Raw genomic sequence first — 26,538 nt, 5'->3', positions numbered from 1 at the left:
GTGTCTGTGCGCTTGTGGGGTTGTGGGGATGGCTGGCGTTGGCTTGCCGGCTGGTTTGGGGGCTGGCAGGCGGACGGGATGCATTGGCTTCTTCCCCCGTTGGGGGGCTCCTTCCCCTGGCCGGGACTCGTATGGGCACGTTGCTGTGTGGATGGCCGGGATGCGGTGTTTGCATTGGGCGTGGGGGCTGTGCGGTTTCTCTGCGTTTGGTTGCCGGTATGGGCTCTGCAGGGTTGGGTTGGGGCGGGCGGGGGCTGGCTTTGTTTGGCGGGGGGAGGGGCTCGCGTGGCGTCACGTTAAAGTGGTCTGGTGTGGGTCACGGGCTGTGGCGGGGGGTGGCGGCCTCCTGGCCGTAGTTCCTGGTTGTCGGCCGCGTGGACTGGGGGGATGTCCGGGCCCTCTACTCCTCCTACTTATAGCGCACACAGTCACACATATATAGGACTTTGGGGATTGTCCTGCGGGGAGGCATGGCGGGGGGTTGAGGATGCCTCCAATGGGGCTCCAGTCCTCCTTTCTTGTCCCCTGCTCGTCCATCCCTCAATCTTAGCTGCATATTAGACACTTAGGATTTGGGGGGCTTGGTTTGGTTGGGACCCACCATGACCTTGATGTCCCCCAATTTTAATCGCATTATTAGTTCCCACAAGCATACATATCTCACTCACGCTACAGTACACACATCAATAGGGACTGGAGGTCGGCTGTAACGGCTGACCTCCTAATTTTAACTACACAGTAGACACTCTGGGGGCCTTGTACACATGCATGGGGGGTTTGGGGTTCGGCGCACCCCTCATTGCCTCGTCGGCCGGCGGGGACTGCGGTCTGGTGGCCTGCCAGGCTTTTATTCATTTATTATTGTTATATATATATTTTTTTATTTTTAATGTATTTATTATTTTTATTTTTATTATTACTCATTTTTATTTTATTTTATTTTTTTAAATTTTATTTTTTATTTTATTTTATTTTTATTTTTATTTTATTTCATTTTTTTTTAAATCTTATTATTTATTTGTGTGTGGCGTCGCGCGGGTCTCACTTCCTGTTGGATGGGGTCCGTGCCCGTGTGGCCCGACCTTGCGCTGTGGGGTCTCTGTTGGTGACTTGGTGTGGTGGCGGCGCAGCCCCCGTGTCTGGTCTGGATGCTGTGTCCCGGTTGTTTGGGCGGTGGTGTGTTTGTGCGGGTTTGGGTTGGGGTGGGGGGCCTTTTGGTTGGGGGGGTTGTTGGTGTCTCTTGTTTGCGTGTTGGCGTTCGGGCTGACCGGCGGGCTGGCGCCGGCTGGTCTCCGTGGCCCTGGTGGCGTGTGGTTGCTGGTCGCAGTTTTTCTTTGATCGCTTTAATTTGATTGGCTGGTGCTGGCTGTCTGGGGTTATTGCGGCTGCTGTTTCTGCTGCCGTTTGTTTGTGGTGTGGGCACCCGTGGCTGCTGGGTCTGGTGCAGGGGTGTGGCTGATATTGTGACTGGTGGCAGCGCGCGCGCGTGATGGCTGTCGGGGCTGACGAACTGTGTATATGTATGTATATGTGTGTGTATGTATGTATGTTTATATATGTGTATGTGTACATATGTGTATGTATATGTATATATGTGTATGTGTGGGTATGTATACGTGTATGTGTGTATGTGTATGTGTATGTGTGTATGTATGTATGTATGTATGTATATTTCTGGGGGTACGCTCTGGGCCTGCCTGTCAGACGGGGGTCGACGCCTCAGGCTACTGCATCCGAACTGCGTGTCTGGAGCTCCTGGGTCCCGCTGTCCATCCCTTCCGGGTGCCCGTCTTGGTTGGGGCCTGTTGGGCCTAGTCCCTGCGTCTATTGTGGTAGCTTGGTGCTGCAAGGTATTCCGAGGTGCTGCGAGTCGGCCAGTTGCTGGGGTAGTGACCTTGTTTGTCAGCATGTCTGTGATCTTCTTTTAATTCTTTTTTTTTTTAATTAATTAATTAATTTATTTATTTATTTATTTATTTTTAAAATATATTTTATTAATATTATTTTTTAATTTTTCCCCTCCCTCAGGGGGGGGGCTCGGCGGGGCGGTTGCTGGTTGTTCCATCTCCATCGTTGGGGTCCCTGCGGGTGGGGTGGGTGGTTCCCGTGGCCCTGTGCCTGGGTGGTCCTGCGGCGGCCGGTTTGGGTGGGGTGGCCGGGGGCTGGCCTCGCCGCGCTCTCCGGGGGTGGGGGGTGGGCTCGTGGGGGCCCGGTTGCCGGTGGGGCGGGGGCGGTCTTCCCGTCCGGTTGCGGGGAGTCTCTGGGTCCTTCGGGCGGGGCGTCTCGCCTTTCTGCCCGTGTGGGGTGTGGTCTCTCGCTGGCTTGGGGTCTGGCTGTCCCCTGCTTTTCTCGTGCCCTGTCCTCCGCCGGGTGCGTCTGTCTGCGGCCTGCTGCTGGCCCTTGTGGGCGGTACGGTGGGTCGGGCTCTGGGGTTCCTGTCGCTGGCCGGCTTGGCTGCGTGGGGGCGGTGGTCCCTGGTTCCCTGGGCACCACGCCTCCTGTTTGTGGGTTGGGCTCTCGGGGGTGATGGGGCCGTGCTCTGGCTCCCACGCACTCTGGGAGTCGAATGTATTGTACATGCAAATTCACGTATGCTCACATACGTACATAGGTACCTACGCTCCCACATACATACACAAATACAGTACATATTTACCTACCTAATGTTCGTACATCCACACGCACATTCAATATACAAACATACACATACACATACTGTACATATACATTCACTGTACAAACACATATACACATTCTGTACATATACATTCATTGTACAAACACATATACACATTCTGTACATATACAAGTACATATGCATATTTACACTCATGCACATAATCACGTTTCATCAAACATATATTAACGTTGTTGCCCTAGGGTAAACTGGGTGTAACACATGGCACACTGACAAAGCTTAACCTATTGTGACTATAACAATCTACAAGGTTAATGTAGGTTGCTTCTCTTTCTCCCCCTCCATTTTTCTGCATTCTTTCGTATCTCAAGTTATCATTACGTATATGTATTGTTGCATTTAAACAACTGTATTGTTGATAATAAAGGTAAATTATTGGTATTGTTCATTATCAATAGCGCTATTTCTATTGGTATTTGTATTGATCCATTTGTAGTGTAATAATGCTCATTGTCATTTCTGTATTATTTTTTATTTTTCGCTAACTGCTTATTTGCTATTACTTTTACCATCATATTTGTACATGTCATATTTGCTGATGTTGCTCTATTGTTGTTGTTGTTGTTGTTTGCTGTTGTTGTTTTTGTCTCTCTGTCTAATCCCCCTCTTGTCCCCACAATTTCCCCCTCTGTCTTCTTTTTTTTCTCTTTCTATCCCCTCCTGCTCCGGCCCGGCTGCACTAAATGATAATATAAATACATTTAATAAAGTCAAATACAAATAAGGCAACAAGAGAAGTATCCTACACTTCTCTTTTGTAAAGTAAATCTGAACAGCCGACATGGGCATCTACATCAACTATATGATTTGCCTGAGAAGCTGGACAGGACATAAAAAAAAAAAAAAAAAAAAAAAAAAAAAAAAAAAAAGACAGTGTGTACATCTTACCTTTTCTCCCTGCTCTCCCTTGGAGGAGGTAAACGGATCATATTGTCCGGGACTTTGCCTAAATTTCTTAATGAAAAATAAAACAACAAAAAATATCTCAGGAAACTACAAATGTTCAAAGAGAGGAACTGAAATATTTGATTAACATACCAGACCTCCAAGACCAGAACCGCTTCCCTGAAAATGTGGATGTTATCATGATATATATATACAAACATTTTAAACATTTTTAGGTAGTATTCAAAATCACCTTTTCTCCTTTCTGTCCCTGGAAAAACAAGATGAGAGTTCATATGATGTTTTTATGCTTTGTGATTTATGTGGAATATACTAAATCCCCACCATTCGCCAATGCTACATTCCGAGACCACTCGCAAACGGCGAAAAAACCAAAACGGAAGTATATGAGACACCCATTAACTCTATGTTTTATTATTTACTCTATTAGTGCGGTATCCAGGCACCACAGTTCACTACACAAGCTGACTCCTCCCCCGCCAAACCCTCCTGCTAGCATGTGGCTGACTTCTCTGATTTCGGATAACGTGTTAGAGGACAAGGCCAAAATAAAGGGTATTGCAATAAGTTAAAGGGGAACTGCACTTATTTTTTGAATTTTGCCTATAATTCATAATCTTTATGAGAGACAAGAAGACATACAGTATGTTTTTTTTAATCCATTCTAATTCGTAAATAAATGTAAAAGTAATCTTACATGGAGCCAATGGGAGGTCCTCTTTTCCGCCCATAAAGCCCTCTGAATAACCATTCAAAAACTGCCAACAATACATCATTTACATTTTGTGACTTGAATATTAACCAAATATGAGCGATATTGTTATTATAAGCGCTAACGTTAAGGATCTATTTTAAACGGCACATTGTCACAGAGAGGTAACTTCCTTATATACTTACGTGTATACTGTATAAAACGTTGATGCATGTTGGATGTTTATAAACGCTTTATATGAAGAAGAGAGCGATTACCATCAGCTCCATTTTAAGCAGACTAGTATTTACTGGTTAGAATGCAATCAAAAACAGAAAAACATAAGTGTTCTTATCATATTTTGAATGCTAGGCAAAATTCTAGAAAAAAGTTGCTTCAGATACTGAGCTGATTTTTTTTTATAGCAAATTTAAAAGAGCTGACAATAAAAACACCAAGGTTTTTAACACAGTGGTGGCAAAAAGGTAGAGGGCCCTAAAGCACTGTTGACACCGGTGTGGTCTGTGCCCTGAAAGTCCCAATCTCAATATTATTTTCATTTAAATTGAGAAATTGATATACAGCCATTTTGTACACCATGGGGGTTGTTTTTGAATCAAACTGTTTTGATTTTGACTTTCAGAGAATGTGTACTTTGATGTTGGTTGCAAAACAAAAAAATATATATATTGTCTTTCTAAAAATGTAATCCAGTGAAAGCAAATACAAGGAGAAACAAGACATTACCTAAACTTTAACCTTGGGTCACTCCACAGCCAAGAGGGTGTTGTTTGGATGTGAATGGCCCAAGTTTGGCAGAAAAAGACCGCTCAGTCAAGTGCCTTTAAGTCCTGCACTTGTCTTTTGGTGGGACAAAACGATGTTGTGGTCCGCAGTGTCAACTTTAAAAGCACCAGCAGAGCTGGGCCAACAGAGTCGGATATGTTTTAAATTGTTGTTTCTGTGCTATATGGCAGAACTTACAACCAGACTGGAATGTTTTAGCAGTCTTCCTTGAGTTAAGACGTGAATTCAGTTCGGCACAGATCACTTTTTACAGAACTTTAGACAACAAATTTGAGTTTTGGAATGGTAATTACCGTATTTTTCGGGGTATAAGTCGCACCGGAGTATAAGTCGCATCTGCCGGAAATGCATAATAAAGAAGGAAAAAAAATATATAAGTCGCCCTGGAGTATAATTCGCATTTTTGGGGGAAATTTATTTTATAAAACCCAACACCAAGAATAGACATTTGAAAGGCAATTTAAAATAAATAAAGAATAGTGAACAACAGGCTGAATAAGTGTACGTTATATGACGCATAAATAACCAACTGAGAACGTGCCTGGTATGTTAACGTAACATATTATGGTAAGAGTCATTCAAATAACTATAACATATAGAACATGCTATACGTTTACCAAACAATCTGTCACTCCTAATCGCTAAATCCCATGAAATCTTATACGTCTAGTCTCTTACGTGAATGAGCGAAATAATATTATTTGATTTTTTATGGTTATGTGTTAATAATTCCACACATAAGTCGCTCCTGAGTATAAGTCGCACCCCCGGCCAAACTATGAAAAAAACTGCGACTTATAGTCCGAAAAATACGGTATGTGCTATACTGGCTTCATATTTGTAAATTATTACATTTAGGTGGTTTTTTTTGAGCCTATCTTAGATATAAAAAGCACAAATGGATTAGTTCCACACAAATTAAAAAAAACTATGTTTTGATCAAGAAATTTGCATAATCGTGAATGCTGAATCGTGAATATGTGGGGATCTGCTGTATTAGCTTGATGACCCAACCTTGACACATTGGGCGGAGCAAGGAGGCCGAGGTTTAGCCAGCTCGTCTGGGTCATCAGTGGGCGTGTCCAGCTGAGTCAGCTAAAAATAAACGACAATCAAGTGTCACTGAATGTATTAAAAACTTTTTTTTTTTTTTAAATGTTTACTTTCTCATCTTCATGTAGTTTGAACTCAGAGAGGAGTTCATCGCTGCAGACACTCCCAAGAAACTCTGTCTCTATGTAAGGAAAGTCATCGAAGGTGGGAGCGTAAAAAATGTTCTTGTAGCGGCTGGGGGCCGCGATTCTACTCAACTCCTGCCGGTCGGCATTGGCGACACCCACCGCCAGCACGCTGACACCTACACAATGAAACCCACAGCGGATGATTGTCTTGATAATCTTGACTACATTTGAAGATTGAGGAGGAACTACGTTCTGACTGACCCAGAGATCGGGCAATTCTCGAAGGTGGCACCACATCATCCTGGGCCCTTCCATCTGTTATCAGAACCAGAACATGGGCAACATCCTGCCTCATGCCAAGAGACTCTTGAAAGAGTTCCTGCAGGACGTAGCTGATGCCTTTTCCTGGGTGCATTCAAGAACATTTGTTAGCGTGAAGACTTTTTCCCATGTGCGTATTTTGTTTACCTGTTCTGGTGTTGCCCCCTTTATAGCGTAGCCCTCTGAGCGCCCTCTGCACAGCGTTTTGGTCTTTGTAATCATTGAGTCGGAATTCAATTCTAGGCTCATCGCTGAAATGGACCACAGCTATCTGTGAGGAAAGAGATACATTTTTGTCTTGACCTAATCAATCCAACACAACAATTATCATCCAATGTTCTCTACAGGGTTTTTGAGTACTATAATGGGACACTAATATGGCGCCAAAACAGTGCCAATATCCGAGTGCAAAAAAACACTTTGTGCGCGAGAGCAGACTGCAGACTCTTGGGGCTCGTGCGGACTCTGTTTTGCTCGTGCTGTATTTCTCGGTTTATCTACAGATGTGACCTTCACCCCCTTTGGTCGACTAAAACAGTTACCGTCTAACTCTGTCTTTTCTGAAAGATATTGAATTTGCCTCTGGGATAAATATGTTGTCCCAATAAAAAAATGTTTAAATAACTAAATGCTATACAAATGGGATGTCAAACATGCGGCCCTGTGAGATGAGTTTGCTAAGTGTAACATTGAGCTGCATTTTCAAATTAAAGAAACTGCTGTTCTAAATGTGTCCACTGAGTGTCACAATAGCATTTCTAGTATGCAAGGAAAATGGGTTATACCGGGCGAGCAAGTATAGCAAGCAAGACGTACACGGTAAAGCGGGGCTGCGACTCCTTCCCCTCAACCCAACATAAAACAAACAGGAGTACAATAAACAATTTGTAATCCCACTTAAAATGCTGCATGAGACACTGCACCTTCATATAGTTATGTGAAAATTGTCTTCTTTGCAAATTTAAAGAAATTGAACAGTGGAAATGACAATGACAAATGAGGTAGTTGATACATGGAAGCGTTTTTATTTATGCTTTATTTGGATTTTGTTAAATTCTAGATGGGCTGTGACTTAAAGTTCAATTGCTTTGTAGATACAATGAGATGAAGTCTAAGTTCATTGTGTTCTTCATGGTGTTTCTGAAACTGCACCAATTTTTTCCTCAGTATTTTCAACTAACTTGAAGTGTTTTGTCAAGAGGATTATTTGTGATATTTACATTTCCAGAATGGGCTTGTTCTATTTTGGGCCAAAGTAAAACGAAGAAAACAATCCGAAGTTGTCGTAGTTGCATTTTTATGTTATTATGCCATGATTTACCCCGTCCGGCCCCCGTAGGAATAGATTTTCTTCCATGCGGGCCCTGAGCTAAAATGAGTTAGACACCCCTACATTAGTGTAAAATGTCTTAAAATAACTCCCACAAGTACATTCAATTACACATTTGCTTAAGAAAGAGTTGTACAAAAATGTATCAATGTAACCAAATTGCATATACAAAAAGTCAACAAAACAACATAAATAACTTCGATTGAATACGAATGTTCGTTGAAAATAAAATCAGTAGTAAGTGGAGCAGGGATAGGGAGGAACAAAGTGTGCCTAAGTGAGCAGTATAGAAAAAATAAGATAGATGCTTTGTTTGCGCTGACAGACCCAAAAAGGCGCTGCGCTCGCATAAACTCTGAAGAAAAGCGAGTAATTTGAAACTGCAATAAAAGTATTGATCACATCACGTGAGTATCGATCCAATACCAATACCCACCTTGGTATTGATACAAACGATATTTATTTGACACCATACACTAACCTGTGCGCCTTGAGGCCCAATGACAGGGAAGTAGGATGCCACCCGGAAGATAAATTCCTTTATCTTGTTGAAGTTGTTTGCACCGATGCTGGACGACTCATCCACCAGGAACACCATGTCTACTTTTCTCTTGCTGCAAGCTGACCACCCACAAACATCAGCAGTGATTGGGAATTATAATAGGAAAAGTATAAAATACCTGGTTTAGGTTGTGTTGTGGTCTCTGTGCTAGGTGCAGTATACTGGGGGGAGGTGACGACAGTTGCTTCAGTTTCAAAGGTATTGTGATGACTTGGGGTCTTCTTGGTGGTGTTGGGTTTAATTGGTGGCACAACAAAAGGGTGCTCAGCGCCCCGAGTGGCCATCTGAGGTACTGTGGTGTTGGTAGTGACGTGAGGAGCAGCTGTTGCTGGCTGGGATGTTGGAGGATGTAGTCCCACTGCACACAACCAGCATAAGCAATCATTCAAATGAACATTTTCTGAAAGAAAGTGGCTTTCTGGGGGCCTTACATACCAATTCGCTGGTAAACAGTGCTGGTTGGCCCCTCCACTTGCCCATACAAAGGCCTAATGGAGAAAATATACGTTCTGGCATATAGGAGATCACTGATTTTAAAGGAGGTGAAACCAGGACCCAGCACCTCTTTTTTAGTTTCAAACACTGAAAAAACACACAAAGTTTACTGCAACACAATAAATAATGACACACATCCATTGAACGTCTCCTATTGTCACTATATTTTAGGTTTTAGCAATATACACTTTTAAAGTGAAGCAGAAATTTGAATGTTATTCCCCTCGCCACTTAAGAGTGCCTCTGTTGTGATTCAATACACCCAATGCAATAACATATTGTGCGAGTTATATCCTTCTTAATCGCTGCAGAGCCCTGAGATGAATGATTCCTGGTAACGCCATGATCGAGAAATGATTAGTGAGAATATTTCCTCTAAAACAGTCTGATGACTTAGGCACAAGATGCAAGGAAGAGAACATCATAAAGTCAAAACGACGCAGGTGTTACTTGAGTGTGTCAGCACCGACCTGAGATGTGTCTCCAGCTAAGAAGGTACCCAGAGGCACCTGCCGCACGAGTCCAACTCAGAACTGTGCTACTGTCTGTCGTGTTCATTGTCGTGAAACCATTCACTTTTGGAAGCTCCACTTAAGTTGAATTAAGACAAAAAAAATTGAAAAAGTAAAATTCGGGATTCTGGTCTCAATGTTTAGGATAAAATAAGAAAAAACTCACAAGTGCGTGCTGTGACCAGAACAGAACTTCCCTCCCGGCTGCCTGCTATGGAGGACACTTGAATCTTATAAGTCGAACCTTCATGTAGATTTTTAATTGTGAAGCTTGTAACACCAACGGGTACAAGGCGGGACTTTTCTTCCCCTCCTAGAGCAAAGAAAAGCAAAACGAGGCACAATGAAAGTAGAAATTCTACATGGTCATAGATAATGATAACCTCACAAAGAATATTAATTGCCTACCCATGAAGTGAATCCAGGAGATTTTATATCCCGATGCACCAGCTGTTGTCCTCCAGGATAAGGTAACAGAGTTGACTCCAGTGTCCACAACCTTAACCTCTTTCACTGCTTGAAGAGGTTCTGACTCCATGCCAGCTGCTGAAGATAAAATATCAAACTAGAAAAGCACTCGGAGAGCACAGACCTTCTCCACCCCTACATCCCAATAGCAAAAATGTCCTGAATACAGACAGTGATCTGGATCAGCTCCAAAATGTAATTACTTGTTTCTTATCCAAGTTCGGACATTTCTTTAAAATTTTATGAACATCCGGCCATAACTTTTTGAGTTATCTGCAGCGATACGAAATAAACTGGGGGAACCCTCTCTTTATCTCTGTGGGGCCACAAGCATACACACACACACAAGTTGAGGTACATTTCGTAAGTGTAAGGTGAATATCTTCGAAGTAATATAGTAGAAAGGATCCTTTCCTTCTTCTATTTCTGACATTTCCTGGAAGTTCAATACCAGGAGCCACTAGCATACACATGGGAAAGCTTGTATCGTACATCTAAGATAACGTTATAGAAATAATCCGAATCAGGCCCAAAATTGTATCTCTTGTTTCTTATCCCATTTCTGACATTTCACATTCCTGAGAGGTTCTTCCAAATCCGCCCATATCTTTTTAAGTTATGATGCCAACTAATCCTCTGCAACATCGCGTGGACATCGGGGGCGGTACCTCTGGATTGGCAGACCGGGGTGGTGGTTCCTCTCTTTAAGAAGGGGAACCGAAGGGTGTGTTCCAACTATCGTGGGATCACACTCCTCAGCCTTCCCGGTAAGGTCTATTCAGGTGTTCTGGAGAGGAGGCTACACCGGATAGTCGAACCTTGGATTCAGGAGAAACAGTGTGGTTTTCGTCCTGGTCGTGGAATGGTAGACCAGCTCTATACTCTCGACAGGGTCCTTGAGGGTGCATAGGAGTTTGCCCAACCAGTCTACATGTGCTTTGTGGACTTTGTGGAGAAGGCATTTGATCGGTCTGCTCCCTGTATGATCAGTGTCAGAGCTTGGTTCGCATTGCTGGCAGTAAGTCAGACCCGTTTCCAGTGAGGGTTGGACTCCGCCAAGGCTGTCCTTGGTCACCGATTCTGTTCATAACTTTTATGGACAGAATTTCTAGGCGCAGTCAGGGTGTTGAGGGGGTCCGGTTTGGTGGCTGCAGGATTAGATCTCTGCTTTTTGCAGGTGATGTGGTGCTTATGGCTTCATCTGGCCAGGATCTTTAGCTCTCACTGGATCGGTTCGCAGCTGAGTGTGAAGCGACTGGTATGAGAATCAGCACCTCCAAGTTTGAGTCCATGGTTCTCGCCCGGGAAAGGGTGGAGTGCCATCTACAAGTTGGGGAGGAGATCTTGCCCCATGTGTAGGAGTTTAAGTACCTCGGAGTCTTGTTCACAAGTGAGGGAAGAGTGGATTGTGAGATCAACCGGCGGATCGGTGCGGCATCTTCAGTAATGCGGACGCTGTATCGATCCGTTGTGGTGAAGAAGGAGCTGAGCTGGAAGGCAAAGCTCTCAATTTACCGGTCGATCAACGTTCCCATCCTCATCTATGATCATGAGCTTTGGGTTATGACCGAAAGGACAAGATCACAGGTACAAGCGTCCGAAATGAGTTTCCTCCGCCGGGTGGAAGGGCTCTCCCTTAAGAGATAGGGTGAGAAGCTCTGTCATCCGGGAGGAGCTCAAAGTAAAGTCGCTGCTCCTCCACATCGAGAGGAGCCAGATGAGTTGGTTCGGGTATCTGGTCAGGATGCCACCCGAACGCCTCCCTAGGGAGGTGTTTAGGGCACGTCCGACCGGTAGGAGGCCACGGGGAAGACCCAGGAAACATTGGGAAGCCTATATTCTCCCGGCTGGCCTGGGAATGCCTTGGAATTCCCCGGGAGGAGCTGGACGAATTTGCTGGGGAGAGGGAAGTCTGTGCTTCTCTGCTTAGGCTGCTGCCCCCGCGACCCGACCTCGGATAAGCGGAAGAAAATGGATGGATGGATGCTAACTAAAATAGTAAACTGAGAATATAGCATAACCTCCTGATGGAGGTAGTAATACACTAATACCAGCTTAATTTCAAATCAAAGCCAACCTGTGAGTTGAGTTAAGAAACTTTCTGGTCCTTCCGTGTTGCCATATAATGCCCGGACTGTGATTGTGTAGATGGACTGGGGGTTCAAGTCCCGGATGTGATAGACAAGAACACTGTAGTCCAAGTAGCGTGACTGGGGACTGCCCTGGTCTATAAAAACACAAATTTCAAAAACATGAATGAAAATCCATAATAAAACACGGCGGGAGATAGACAAATATATCACCAGTGTTCCAAGAGAGTTTGTACTCTGTAGCGCCCACTATTGGACTCCACTGCACATCAACGGAGGTCCCGGTGAACGACGTCACCTCAAAGTTGGACACGTAACCGAGAGGTGCTAAGGAGCATGAAGGTGGAAAACGCTCATTGCTAATATTTCGGTCATACTATTTTGTGAATATTGTGTATGAGTGCTCACATGTTCGGAGGGTAGCAGTGATCCCAGGCCCGACCACAGATCCAAAGAGCACATATAGAGTCAGGGCGTACTCAGTGTCATGGGCGAGATTTCTCAGTTGGTACTCTGCGGTGGTGCCATTCAGAGCCAACTGCTTGGGACGGTCCCGCCCGTCAAACTCTATATGCAGACAGAAAAAGTGGGGAAGAAGCTCTCGACAAAAACTCAAGTTAAGTTTTCAACTGACCTGGGGTGGGACCCCAAGCCAGGCGGTACCCTGTGGCCCCTGGCACACTGTTCCACGTGATGACAGCAGAGTTGGTGCTAACAGCTGATACCTTCAACGTTTGCATTGCACTGTTTTCCACTAACGGAAAAGACATTTCAAAAACATATCGATTTACTTTCTTCTACCTCTTTCCAGTGTAGTAGTTACATGTCTTGACTTGTGTGGACGTAACCGGCCCCTCTATGTCTCCAAAGATAGGATTCATGGTCATGGTGTACTCAGTGCCCGCATGGAGGCCCTGGATCATGTAGAAGCTAAAGGTGTCCCTAAGGTTAATATTCTCTATGTGGCCATCTGCAAAATAAAAAAAGTGAAACATGATGTCTTGTAAAAATAGTGTAATGTATCAGGTTTTTATTATTGTTATAATTACACAAAATGTGTATGTTACATGCAAATAACTGATGTTTCTTTGTGCTATGTCAATACGTGGACCCCATGTCTCAGTGTGTACCCCCCACTGGATTAAAAGGGAACTGCACTTTTTTTTTTTAATTGTGCCCATCGTTTACAATCATTATGAGAGACAAGAAGACACATGTCTTTTTTTTTTTTTTTTTAGAATTTTAAACATGATAAAAAACGCTTGAAAGATGTGGCTACTGGGAGTCACGGTTGTAGCCTTCAAAGCCCTCTCAAACAACCTCAAAACCCACCATCAATCTGTTATGGACACACTGCAAGTGTATACTGTATATAATGAGGTAACAGACACTGAAAAAAACAGCAAAGAAACTTCCCGCACCGGACATCCAGTTCTTCAAAAATAAAAGCGATACTTCAAAATAAAATATAACACCCTGTCTAGTTCATAATATAACGCAACAACATCACACTATTACATTCACCCCCACTGTTTTGCGCTATAAGATGAACAAGACTCACAGCTGTAATAACACGACACAAAAAAAAAATCGTACAATATAGTATCTTCAGGTACCACTATGTAATTCCCTCATTACACACTTCTTTTCTCAGCGCATTTATTTACGTTTTCATATCAGCGAAATTCCGACTTCCGGCAACAAATGTGTGTTCTATTTCCGGAAACAAACGCTTGTGTGTGTTCTAATCACGGCACACTTGGTAACAGACAACAAAGACAAACAACGATTTACAACCTTATCTTTTTAACTTGAATATACGGAGAATGAACTGCTGGTCATAGAAGCTTAGCGAGCGCGAAGAGAGGATGGAACGTTGGAGCAGGCGGAGGCCGAGAGAGTGAGGTTGGCGTGTTTTGCTGCTGCAAATGTGGAACTTGGAGCCAAGCTATACAAACATAAATGGATTGCTTACCCAAACTAAACCGGAAAAAATGTCCCCAGGCAGCTGGACCAAACAGACAACTGTCCATCGAGTAAGTCACTATGATATTGATCATGATACATGCGGCACTTTACCGTACAACTACAGTACCTACACTGTATACAAACAAAACATGAAATGTGGTCTAATACTTTACAGATACTACAATATAATTGTTCATCTTTTTCAGTCAGGACAGATTGTTGTCCTATCGCATTGTGTTGTGCATTACAAACTCAAAAGCCATTCAAATGTTGACGTAGTAGCTAGCTTACCTCTTGTCGTAACTAGCGTACAGCTAACACCGTAGCATGTCGTCGCAAGAAAATGTTTTATTACGCCAGAAAAAGATTTCCTCAGTGTTCGCTCTTACAATAACAATGTCGCTACAGCTTGGTTATTATTCAGGTTACAGAACGTAAATTAAGTTTTTTTTTAATGTGTTTTTAGAGTGACTTGGAGTCGGTCGTAAAGGATTGCTCCCAATAGCTGCATTGCTAGCCACCTAGAACGAGCCGATTTTTACCAATTGAAATGCAAAACAAACAAAAACAATTTGTATTCTTGTCTCTTATAAGGATTGTGAACGATAAGCAAAATACCAAAAAAATGCAGATCCCCTTTAATTGTTGTGACACCTCCCTCTATTCTATGCCTTTTGTATTGCCCTTTTTGTCCATGATCTTCTCTACGATCTCTACGTTCATGTGACTGCAGAAACGGTGTTGATTGTTTCATTTACAACTTTATTTCATTATCCCATTTGGCCACTATGACTGGATGTTCATTTCATGTTGACTGCGTCAGATGCAAGTGAAGTGAAGCTGTGCAGCAACCGTGTTGTCTGTTGTTGTTAAAGATACATCACAACGCAGAGACAAAATTACCACCGGCTACCTTTGGTGCCGTGACCCGGGTGAGAAAGAGGTTTAGGGGGCCAGCCAGTGCAGCGGTGCCAAGTGCAGGCTGGTAAACCTCACTCTCTGACACTTTAAGACCTTGGGCCAAACACCGTGTTGACAGCTTGCGGCTTTTAGCTCGGTACCGAGCGCTCTGGACTCTCATTTGGAGGACCCAGCTTCGAGCCCCAAGAAGAACGTAAGAAGGGGCTGGACTAAGTGGATTATTACGCATGGGAGAACACATGTCGCAGAAAGGTATGGGAAATTAAGTACTATAGTCTTTGTTGGAGGGTTTTACCTGGCGAGGCCCAGGTAAGACGGTACCCTGTGGCGCCTTTAACTGATGTCCACCTGGCTTGGACAGTGTCAGTGGTAGCGTTCTGGACCAAGAGCTCCTGAACTGCAATCAGCTTTACTATGAGACACAAACACATCCGCAACATTTACAAGCATATGATAAATATGTAAAGATAAAAAATATATTGTGGCATATTGGGCATATTAAGGAATATGCTGTAACAAATAAGACGCATCTACAGCAGTGATTCTCAACTGGAGCGTCGCAGATGCGTTTTATCAAGGCGAGAAAAAAACAGAAATAATCTTTCATTCTGAACGGGATTCTTGATACAGCATGGTGTTGCTTGGAAATAGTCTTTAAAATAACGACATGCCCTGTAATGAGGTCATAGAGCAGTGGTTCTTAACCTTGTTGGAGGTACCGAACCCCACTAGTTTCATATGCACATTCACCGAACCCTTCTGTAGTGAAAAATAAAATGTTTTTTTCGTAATTTAATCTTAATTTATATATATTAATAATGAAATGATGTTATTATATTAAAGAAATACTAATAAAGATATATTTTACAAACAGAAAGTTACAGGAATGTACACATGATCCCATGTTTACATCTCATTGTGCAACATGTGAATGTTTTAGTGGGAACTAAATGCGATATCTGAAAGGGGTACAAATTATTTCCAAAGCTAGAACCCCACCCAAACATACAATACTAGTGCACAGCTCATGAAAAACAATATTTTTTGTTATTGTCATTGTAAGTGGGCCAAAACACTTATATTATAAATTAATCTAATGGAAATGACTGCTGTCATTTGATTATAATAATAAAACATTGAACTTGTTATTTAGTCAGGTTTGGAGCAGGTGTGCTGCTGGTGTGGCCACAGTGCATGTGCACGTCTGACGTCGCTCACATGTGCTCCACTGAATGCTCAAGGAGTTTTTACGTTTACTAACGCATATGGAAAATTAGAGGGAACATTGATTGGGGGTATCCATAATACGTCGATAGGGAGAAGTTTTTATTTACACGATGTCTTGACCTCCGCGGCGGAGGCTCCGCCGAAATCCTGAGGCCGACTCACCGAACCCCTAGGGTTCGATCGAACCCAGGTTAAGAACCACTGTCATAGAGGATCGACAAAGTCGTAGTCGTAGTTTGCCAACAGTTCACCATATTTTTCCTACATAATCTTCTACTATACATACTTAGTCAACAAGAAACTGTGGTGTCTTGTATCTATTATGTAAACTGTTGATTAAGCAATGTATGCTTAAAAGAGGACCCTGTCTTGGGGAAAAACTACCATCAGCTCTTCAATCCACAACTGAACTTAAGTCTTAAAAAAAACAAAAAACAATGTGGTCTCTAGTTAATTATGATTGTGGGGAGGCGGGGTTGACAGACCGACAGCGAGGCGTGCCCCACCGGGGCCGACTTCGAGATGGCGGCCAGGAGGCGTGGCCGGCAGTCCACAGCGAGGCAGGGCACAACAAATGCGACCAGAAGAGCGAGCGGTTTGAGAGGTGAGAGCTGAAAAGCGACCCGACCTGAACTGAGTATTATTTGAAAAAATAAACAAAGTCAAACTATGTTCGCAGCGATGTCTGTCCTTGATGTTCCTTGGAACCCGCACAACGGCTTGAGTCTGTCACAATGATGTTTGTTAATTTTTATGTATTGCATTTGCCATTTTTTTTTATAATTGCTGCTGTGATCATTTTGATGTCTTGAAGGTAGTGACTTCACAAGACCTTAGGGACTTCTTAACCTTTCTTCTTTAGTTTTTTTACATTGTACATGTATATTATTTGATTGTGTGCGTGTGAGCGAGCAAATAGACAATTTAAAAATTCAGTAGTGCACTGATGTTGAATATGCCAATCCTGTCCTTTTGTTGAACCTTAGAAAGTGTATTTTAAGCTCATATTTATTGTCTATTTACAAGCATTTGTTTGAAGATATTGGCGAGCAATTTTATTTTAAACACCTCCAAAAGTGTTGGTTTTGGAGGTTACAATTTAGGATAGCAAATGCTAATGGTTAGCGCGCATAGCGGATTTTCAATGTAAATTACAATGTAAATGTAATATTGTTCAAATGCAATTTTTGTATATTAAATGTTACAGAGAAATTATTTTGTGTCTCAAGTTATATCAGTGATTTTTACACTGTGGTATGCGTATCATGTAGTAGTACGCCAAAGAAGTACAGTATTTTATTTTCCTATATTTAAACACAGTGTTGCTGTTAAATCTGTATGTAATGCTGCAGTGGCCAAAAATATTAAATATACTTGTTAAATAAAACCTCTGGCTGGTTTTTAATAAATACTTGGGCCTACTAGGCAAATGTAATTTAATGCTGGTCATTATGGTGGTACATGGAGAGCCAAGTGTTTTCTGAGGTGATACTAGGTGACAATAGATTGCAAACCACTGAGTTATAACTTACATGTTCACAGGTTCTAAAATGGAAATCAACCAAAGTCTCTATTGAGAACCTGTTATTTGTATGCAGAGCTAGCACAAAGAAGACTATAAACTATAAAAGAACATCAAATACCTAAATAATTTTGAATGTGTGGATAATAACATGTTAATTCAACTTTTTCTGTTCTAGCATACAGTGTTATTTCTTATACAGTATGGGATATTGAAGTTGAAAAATGTCTTCAATTTGGATAGACTTGTCTTTTTAAGGGGTGATAATGGTTACTCAGCTACACCAGGTGAGACCCACTGATCTATAGAACAGCATTACCCTCCTGTGGACATGCAGTGCTACTACAGCTTCAAACTACTTACAAGTCTTTCCTACAATGGAAACAGGTTCACTCGGTCCCTGAGGGTAAACCACATAAATACTGATGGTGTACTTCCTGTCCTCCTCCAGGCTGTCGATCACGTGAGAGGAAGCGTCTCCCGGAAGCAGCTGCTCGTAGGCAAATCCTGGTCGGTTGGCTGCATTCAAGAACCCCAACAGAATTGTTATTCAAGACAAAATACATGTTCACGTCTCTGTAGTTGCGTTGCAAGTTGTCGTCGCACATCTTGGGATGAAGATCTTGAATCCCTTGAGCTTTCCCAGAGGAGGTGTCCAGCCCAGACGGAGCGAGAAGAGGCCTTCTTCAATAACACGGAAATTTAACACCTGGGGCAATGGTGCTGGGAAAAAATAAATGAGACGTGTTGCTCAGGGCAGAAAAGCAAAAGTAATATTAGCATTAAACCTACTTGTCAGTGCTGTGGTTGTTACAGACTCTCCAATGAGGCCGGGATACACGGCGTACACAGTTAGGGAATGACGGGTTTCTGGGCTCAGCTCCGTCACCATGGTTGTTGTCACATCTGCCTTCAGGTCAATCTGAGAAATGACACCAGAAGTGTAATAATATGCGCAAAACAATGTGCAATCATATGACTTTCTTCCTTAATTATTATACATACTGTACATACAGCTCAGCAGCCTTGTGGTTAGAGTGTCCGCCCTGAGACTGGAAGGTTGTGAGTTCAATCCCTGGCCGAGTCATACCAAAGACTATATAAAAATGGGACCCATTGCCTTCTTGCTTGGCACTCAGCATCAAGGGTTGGAATTGGGGGTTAAATCACCAAATGATTCCCGAGTGCGGCGCACACTGCTGCTCACTGCTCCCATCATCTCCCAGGGGGTGAAGATGGGGATGGGTCAAATGCAGAGGACACATTTCACCACACCCAGTGTGTGCGTGACGATCGTTGGGACTTTAAATTTTTTCTCAGTGGTGTGAATAGCTGTTTTTATTCATTCTTTAACATTCTATTCTATTGTATTTATTTGCAACAACAAATAACTGCATCAGCAGATAGGCCTATGTCTACAAATATGGTAGTTTGCATAACATCAATTGTGTTATAGTAATAGTATTGTTAAAAGTAATAACAACATTAACAAAGAGTAATAATCCATCCATCCATCCAATTTCTACCACTTGTCCCTTTTGGGGTCGCGGGGGGTGCTGGAGCCTATCTCAGCTGCATTCGGGCGAAAGGCGGGGTACACCCTGGACAAGTCGCCACCTCATCGCAGAAGAGTAATAATATTCATCTCTATTATAAGTTATTCATACTTTATTTAAATGATATTTGTTCAGTATCTAATAAATTGAAATGTATTATGTTTGCAGATGATACAAATGTATATTTTTCAGGAGAAGACTTGAGGCAAGTGTTGAGGATAATAGAGGTTGAGTTGCTTCAGCTAAAAAAATGGTTTGATATTAATAAGTTATCATTAAATGATAAGAAAACAAAATGTATGGTGTTTAGTGGTGCAAGGACAAATTGTGAAGTAAAATTAAAATTAAATCAAGTAGAAATTGATAGAGTATATGAAACTAAGTTCTTGGGAATAATAATTGATCATAAATTATGTTGGAAACTGCAGATCCAAATCCATTGCTAGTCTTTATAAAGTAAGACACATGCTGAATAAGAAATGTCTGCATATGTTATTTATTATTTTATTTTTCCATATCTAACATATTGTGTTGAAGTTTGGGGAAATGTTTATAAAACAAACGTAGACCGAATAATTAAACTTCAGAAAAGGGTAATTACAATACAAAAAGCGTGCTACTATGAACCTACCAATCCATTATTCATAAATTCTAATGTGTTAAAATTTTCAGATATTGTGTTTTTAAAAACAATGGAAATTGTGTTTCAAGTAAAGAACAACAGCCTTCCAGCTTGTATTCTTAGGTTATTTAAATTAAGAGGAGAAACTATAATTTACGGGGGGTATTGATTTTTTAAATATGTAAAGTAAGAACGAATATAAAATACAAATGAATTGTAGTTTTAGGAGTTAAATGGTGGAACAAGCTCAGTGATGAGTTGAAGACATGTAGTTCTTTGTTAAGGTTTAAGAAAGCCTTTAAGGGGAAATACTGGAAAATTATAAAATATAGTAACGATTACTTTCATCCCATTGATTTTTTTAACGTTGATGTTCCAGGCAATCTAGTTTTCAGTGAATGCATGGAATAGGCAAATATAAGCCTTGGCTTCAGCCTATTCCTTTTTCTTTTTGTGTGTGTATGTGTATGATTGTTAATATGTATAATCTGTGCTGTTCAATTGATCACACAAAATGTTTGATTATATGACCGAAATAAACTAATTTCATTTCATAACAATTACTATCACCTCGCATGTAGCAGCATCTTAGATGAACTACAGTCCTGTGTTATGATAATGATGACAATGAGTGGTGAGATCATATGTGATCTGATGTAGTTATGTGATTGTACGTGTGCTTGTTAAATGTATGTATGAACATGTGTTTAACAAAATTCAGTCAAATTTAATTAAATTAGAGTATAGCATCTGATCCATAAATGTGCACCTGGTGTTCAGTCCTCACCAGTCTTTGCTGTGATTGGACAAGATGTCCTCTGGCGCTGAGAGGTACCACCAGGAGTCTATACCCTGTGACGTCCCCTGTGGCGGGCGTCCATGTAAGTCGAACTGACCCATAGGCTAGCTCGCTGACCTGTAAATCTCTGGGACCCATGATGGGCTCTTTGACTGGAAACAAGAGGAGAACATGTACATATAGATATAGTGGGTACACCTGCAGTTTAATGAGACCTCAATGGGTTGACAATTCTTTCTCACCAGGCGGGAGTGTTTTAACAGGCCGCGGCGGCTCAGAGGCGGTGAAACACACCCTGCGGGACAGTTTAGGAAGCACGGTCTCCAAGAGCGGGAAGTCAGCACAGGTCAAGAGGTGCTCCTCGTAGGGCTGAGACACCAAGCTTCTCAGCTCTGATATGTGAGCTCCCTGCACACCTGGGCACCAGAAGAAAGACGATGCACAACATGTTATGTCGATAGCTGCTCTAATCCAGAAGGGGGAGTTGTGGTATTTTCATTGTATTCACTGTTATTATTATTATGTGCACTGGGCTTCAATCACCACATAAATGAAGATGACACTGCATATTTTGCACAGGCTGACACACATTTGTTTCTAAATAAAGTTAATTGAGATTAATTGTGCACGTGCTCAGGAGAAAATAATTCCTAGTTGACAACAACTCATCAATCAAAACCAGACAGAAAATGTGTGTGTGCACACATGTGCTATGTGTGCTGCACGAAGCTCCTCTCTTGTTTGTTGACACCTGCAGAACTTGTCAGCAGCAGTGATGAATCAGAGGAGTGCCACTGGGTGATGAACCGCCCGGTGAAAAATGGCCGCAATTAGAGTGCGATCTGCTAATGAGCAGTAATTATTGCAGCGCTTCCAGCAAGGAGGAATACGATTTCTGTGTGGCCGTTTGAGAGAAGAAATAGCGTTAATCCAACATCCAGAGGGAAGGTCGCATATACAAGACATTAAAACAACATTGAGAACTTGCTGAATGAGGTCCTGATGTTGAGCAACTCAAACCCAACGTTGGAACAACATGCTTTTCGACGACGACTAATCAATTTTGGGTTCAGACGTTGATTTGGCCATTGAATTTTGGTCATTTTCCAACCAATATTTTACAACACAAATACAACGTTGAAACAACATTGTTTTTGACGTTTATTCAATGTCAGGTTGTGACGTTAATTTGACCATTGAAATTTGGGCATTTCCCAAACAACCAAGTGGATCCAACGTTAGACACCAGCGTTGTCTCAATTTACAACATCAGCTATTTTGCAACGTTGTTTCAAAGTCATTTTTAAAGGACATGTATGTATAATCAACGTTGTTTCAATGTCTTGTGCCTGTTGGTGATGTCTATCCTTTGCAAGTACTTCATTTCTCACTTATTCTTATGTACAGATTCAGTAGATGCTTCTTTGCACATATTCCCTCTTTCCTTATTCACACCTCAACTGAAATGATGAAACAAAACTAAAAAGTGCAAATGATACCTAACATTGTGGCCATTAAGTGCACAACGTATGACTCACGTACATCTCACTCAGCAACACTTTAAAATAAAGATCTCGTAAGGAGAAACGCAAAGGTCTTGGGTGGAATCCGATGAATTCCGACTGTACAGGACATGAATTTCTAACAGAAGGTAGGACGGCGGCGTCCGGATAAGATCTGAAGGGCCGCTGCAGTGGGGATGCATGCTGATGGAATTTAAAATGGCCACTCACCGACAGCATACAGCGAAATCCCGTTGTCGGACACTTCTCGAGCTGCGGTGTCAATCGGGTCGTCCGAGGGTCCGTTTGTGATCAAAACAACTACCTGTAGAGAAGAAGAAGCTGTCAGGCCGCATACTTCTTCATTTCACTAAACACGTAATTGTACATTACACACCAACAATTATTCAAGTCTCATGTAGATTTATCTCCTATTATAACCAATTTCATTTTTATTTTAATATTGGTCTATACTATACTAAAGATGAAAATACTTAAAAAGCAATTCTGGACTGCTCAGTAGAGACTTATTTTTAACAGAACATAAAGGATGAATAAAGACGTAAAGACCACGATTCTAGTCAGCAGTGGTCACAGCAAGAGTCGTCTGCCAGATGCCTGATTAGACTTTTAAAAGAGCCCTGGAAGTTGTATATTTAACATAACAAAAAGTGGAAAAAGTGAAGCACAGTGAATACTTCCCGAGTGCACTGTAAATGAATCCCAGGGCGAAGAACAGAGTTCTGTAAAGTCAAGGCGCTCAACAGTGATAGAGCATTACAATGATGGGTCCAACCAGGGATCCTATGATGGATTCTGTTGTACAGTCTTGCCACACGTTTGAATAATTCCTTGGTTGTTAATGCCCATACAAAAAGACAGTAAGAACTATTGCATTGTAAATAATGTAAATAATTCAATGTACATACTCTGATGATTATCTTGTGTGATGACTTTATTATGATGATAGTATATATCAGTATCATGAATCAATTTAAGTGGACCCTGACTTAAACAAGTAGAAAAACTTATTCGGGTGTTACCATTTAGTGGTCAATTGTACGGAATATGTACTGCACTGTGCAACCTACTAATAAAAGTCTCAATCAATCAATCAATCAATCAATCAATCAATCAATCAATCAATCAATCATGTATATATAACCTTGAGGCAGGTGGTGACAAAAACAATCTTATTTTATAGAAAACAAATCGTTTTTTATTTGTTTAGTTACAATTTGCGATGAGATGGCGACTTGTCCAGGGTGTACCCCGCCTTCCGCCCGATTGTAGCTGAGATAGGCTCCAGCGCCCCCCGCGACCCCAAAGGGAATAAGCGGTAGAAAATGGATGGATGATTGGAGTTACAATTTGTACATGCATACCATATGTGAGGTGAGAGTCAAGGGTTACCCCGAGGTACTTATATAGTAAATATCTGGGTTTGAAATTAAGAGAATGTAGGTCTTGCTGTTAGAATCAACGGTACACTTTAAACATTTGCACAGTTGTGCAGCTAAATAATTAATTCACCGATGTTTGAGCAAAAAGCCCCTCATTTGAAAACAGCATCATGCTCATTAAAGCCCCACAGATTTGTTCATGGTTTAGCTCTTGATTAGAATACATAATTAGACAAATCAAGCAAACAGAACAAGCATGCGACTGAGACTATTAATTTGTTCATTATTATAAATTAACCAAAGTTGACAGAAAGTTTAAGGGAGGAGACAAAAAGGGAGCAGGTCATCAATAAAAGATTGTAGCTGCTGCACGCACACGCCTCAGTCGGTGCAAATTCAATATATCAGCCTAATCCTCTTCCCGCTGCCTTCCCACATCAAGTGCAAAATTATTCTCAAGCTCACTCAAAAGATAGCGAGCTGATGGGAATGCCAACCGGCAGCGTTACACCAAGTCTACCGGGCCGCTGATAAAGAAGAAAAATACTTCACATTTTATCATTTGACAAGTTTAGTTGCTGTCTCTCGTTCTGAAGTAAATGTGCTCTCTTTATTCAACACAAACAGGCCAACTGGGACTGGGAGCAACTTTATCAGGAAAGGGAACGGTTTTAGTAAGTGGATGGACGAAGAAGCAGGAGAACCACGTGGTTTCAATGATGATGATGATGATGGAAGATAAAGAATCAATCAATCAATGAATGTTTATTTATATAGCCCTAAATCACAAGTGTCTCAAAGGACTGCACAAGCCACAACGACATCCTCGGTACAGAGCCCACATAAGGGCAAGGAAAAACTCACCCCAGTGGGACGTCGATGTGAATGACTATGAGAAACCTTGGAGAGGACCAAGAAGAAGACGAATAAAGATGAACAAAGATGAAAAAAAAGAAGAATGAAGAGGAACAAAGATGAAGAAAGTAGAAGAATGAAGGGGAATAAAGAATTCGGAACAAGAAGAAGAAGAAACTGAAAATGAAGAACACAAACAAGAAGAATATAAAAAAAGAAGACAACTTAAAGAAGAAAAACAAAAAGAAGGAAAAGACAAAGAAGAAAAAGAAAGAAGACACATTTAAAAAAAAAAGAAGGATAATAAAGGGAAGTACACACATATGTTTTAGTGTACACGTGTATGTTTTCCATCTATCCATTAATTGTTTACTTCATATGAGGGTCACGGGAGTAGCTGGAGCCTATCCCAGCTGACTTTAGTCAACCAAGCACAAGTCACCAGTCAATCACAGAGCACATCCAGACAAACAACCATTCACATTCAAACCTATGGACAGTTTAAGTCTTCAATTAACCTAACAAGCATGTTTTTGGAATATGAGAGGAAGAAAACTCTCAAATGTAGAAGAAAAACATGCAAACTACACAAAAGATGACACTACACAGATTCAAACCCTCAACCTCTTGACTGTGAGGCCAAATAACCAGCAGGCCCCTGTAGTACTTTTCCAAGTGTGACCTGTTTGGTACCTTGGGTGCATGGTCTCGACTGATGGCGGCGCTGAAAACATGGTCTACGAGAAACTGGAGGGCGACGCCCATCTTCCTGGCGCCGCCCTCATAGGGAAGGTTTCTGATGGCTCCTAGCACCTCTTCCAGAGAGCTGTAGTCCGTCAAAGCAATCCGCATCCTGCAAGCGGACAAAAGAGTGTGGGGAAACAGGAACTGCTCTACACATGTGTATAGGTTGTATTCACCTGACGTCACGTCCGTATCATTAAATATGCAAAGGTCAAAGTGGTGGTCAAGCAGGCATCTGTTGTCAAAACGTTCTGGGCCACATTTTGCCTTTCTCAAAGAAAAATGCCTAATGCTTGTTTTGTTTTAGGCTGTTGGAATCGTTGAAATCGAGAAAAGGATCAAAGTTTCTTCAGAGTTTCTCGAGAGGTAATCAAAAAGGCTTTTTCAAAGATTTTCTAAAACAACGACGAGAAACGCAAAAGTTTAAAGTGATCACATTGTTAAAAGTTTGTTTTGATGTACTTTTAACGTTTAGTTTTCTCATTTAAGTATTATCTTGATATTTTTTGTATTTTATCTTGTTTCAATGATCTTATACCGCATTTTTTCTACCAGTGTTTCGTAAACCACCAACTCAGCGAGTCTAATCAGAATCAGAATAGTTTTATTGGCATTGTTTGAGAACGGGTTCACAAACTAGGAATTCTTCTTGGTACAATCGTGCAACATAAAACACATATAACACAGAATAGGTAATAAAAATGAGCTGTAACTGAGCTATCATGCGTCTGACGGCCGAGTGGGAAAAAACTGTTCAGGTGGCGGGAGGTGTGGGTCTGGATGGACAGTAGTCTCCTGCCTGAGGGGAGAAGGGAGAATAGTTTGTGTCCAGTTGAGTCTAAATAAATAAAGTAAACGTGAGAAAAATCTAAAAGAATTTAGCTTTTACCAAAGTCAGCAATTGTACACTAATCTTTCAGCACACACACAACCTTGAGACCTATAGTTGTAGTTTGATAAAGAAGGGGAAAACCAGGCATGCTCGTAACGACGCGTGCAACAACAACAAGGCAACATGGCCAAAACTTCCCATGCAGTTACAGTGAGCTGTGATCACTTCTCCGTCTTCTCTCACAACCAGTCAGGTCTCACTGTGGCACCGATTGTCTTTAAGAGTTCATAATGTTAAAATAAAATAAAAACAGTGAATCAAGGCTATCGAGTTTCCATGAACCAGCCACACACAAAGAAGTTGGAGGCATCTGTTTTGTTGTGTAGAATGACATCTGGAGCACCAGATAGTTTGACATGTCTGACAACGCAACCGACTAATAATCCCTGAGTTTGCTAACATTTTTTTTTTTGATAACATACAGCAGGAGTGTCAAACTCATTTTAGATCGGGGGCCCACATGGAG

General features: G+C 41.8%; 1 protein-coding gene across 1 annotated transcript in view; it reads right to left on the bottom strand.

Annotated features, from left to right (window-relative positions):
* The window catches only part of col7a1l (collagen type VII alpha 1-like), a 90,438-nt gene that overhangs the window by 56,903 nt on the left and 6,997 nt on the right, over positions 1 to 26,538 (bottom strand). Inside the window, exons 3-28 of the mRNA XM_061961489.1 lie at positions 25,130 to 25,289; positions 22,410 to 22,503; positions 20,919 to 21,092; positions 20,665 to 20,828; positions 18,492 to 18,621; positions 18,306 to 18,422; positions 18,063 to 18,218; positions 15,246 to 15,362; positions 12,885 to 13,031; positions 12,696 to 12,815; positions 12,470 to 12,628; positions 12,275 to 12,388; positions 12,049 to 12,198; positions 9,912 to 10,049; positions 9,670 to 9,816; positions 9,462 to 9,581; positions 8,932 to 9,078; positions 8,615 to 8,854; positions 8,416 to 8,555; positions 6,752 to 6,875; positions 6,545 to 6,688; positions 6,266 to 6,459; positions 6,117 to 6,197; positions 3,837 to 3,854; positions 3,737 to 3,763; positions 3,587 to 3,652 (exon numbers count right to left, since the gene is read on the bottom strand). Of these exons, the coding sequence (XP_061817473.1) occupies positions 3,587 to 3,652; positions 3,737 to 3,763; positions 3,837 to 3,854; positions 6,117 to 6,197; positions 6,266 to 6,459; positions 6,545 to 6,688; positions 6,752 to 6,875; positions 8,416 to 8,555; positions 8,615 to 8,854; positions 8,932 to 9,078; positions 9,462 to 9,581; positions 9,670 to 9,816; positions 9,912 to 10,049; positions 12,049 to 12,198; positions 12,275 to 12,388; positions 12,470 to 12,628; positions 12,696 to 12,815; positions 12,885 to 13,031; positions 15,246 to 15,362; positions 18,063 to 18,218; positions 18,306 to 18,422; positions 18,492 to 18,621; positions 20,665 to 20,828; positions 20,919 to 21,092; positions 22,410 to 22,503; positions 25,130 to 25,289 (3,388 nt within the window). The remainder of the gene's footprint in view (positions 1 to 3,586; positions 3,653 to 3,736; positions 3,764 to 3,836; positions 3,855 to 6,116; positions 6,198 to 6,265; positions 6,460 to 6,544; positions 6,689 to 6,751; positions 6,876 to 8,415; positions 8,556 to 8,614; positions 8,855 to 8,931; positions 9,079 to 9,461; positions 9,582 to 9,669; positions 9,817 to 9,911; positions 10,050 to 12,048; positions 12,199 to 12,274; positions 12,389 to 12,469; positions 12,629 to 12,695; positions 12,816 to 12,884; positions 13,032 to 15,245; positions 15,363 to 18,062; positions 18,219 to 18,305; positions 18,423 to 18,491; positions 18,622 to 20,664; positions 20,829 to 20,918; positions 21,093 to 22,409; positions 22,504 to 25,129; positions 25,290 to 26,538) is intronic.

The sequence above is a fragment of the Nerophis lumbriciformis genome, linkage group LG05, assembly GCF_033978685.3.
Source record: "Nerophis lumbriciformis linkage group LG05, RoL_Nlum_v2.1, whole genome shotgun sequence".
NCBI lineage: Eukaryota > Metazoa > Chordata > Actinopteri > Syngnathiformes > Syngnathidae > Nerophis > Nerophis lumbriciformis.
Note: the sequence above shows the minus strand (reverse complement) of the source record. Positions and strands in the feature narration are given on the sequence as shown.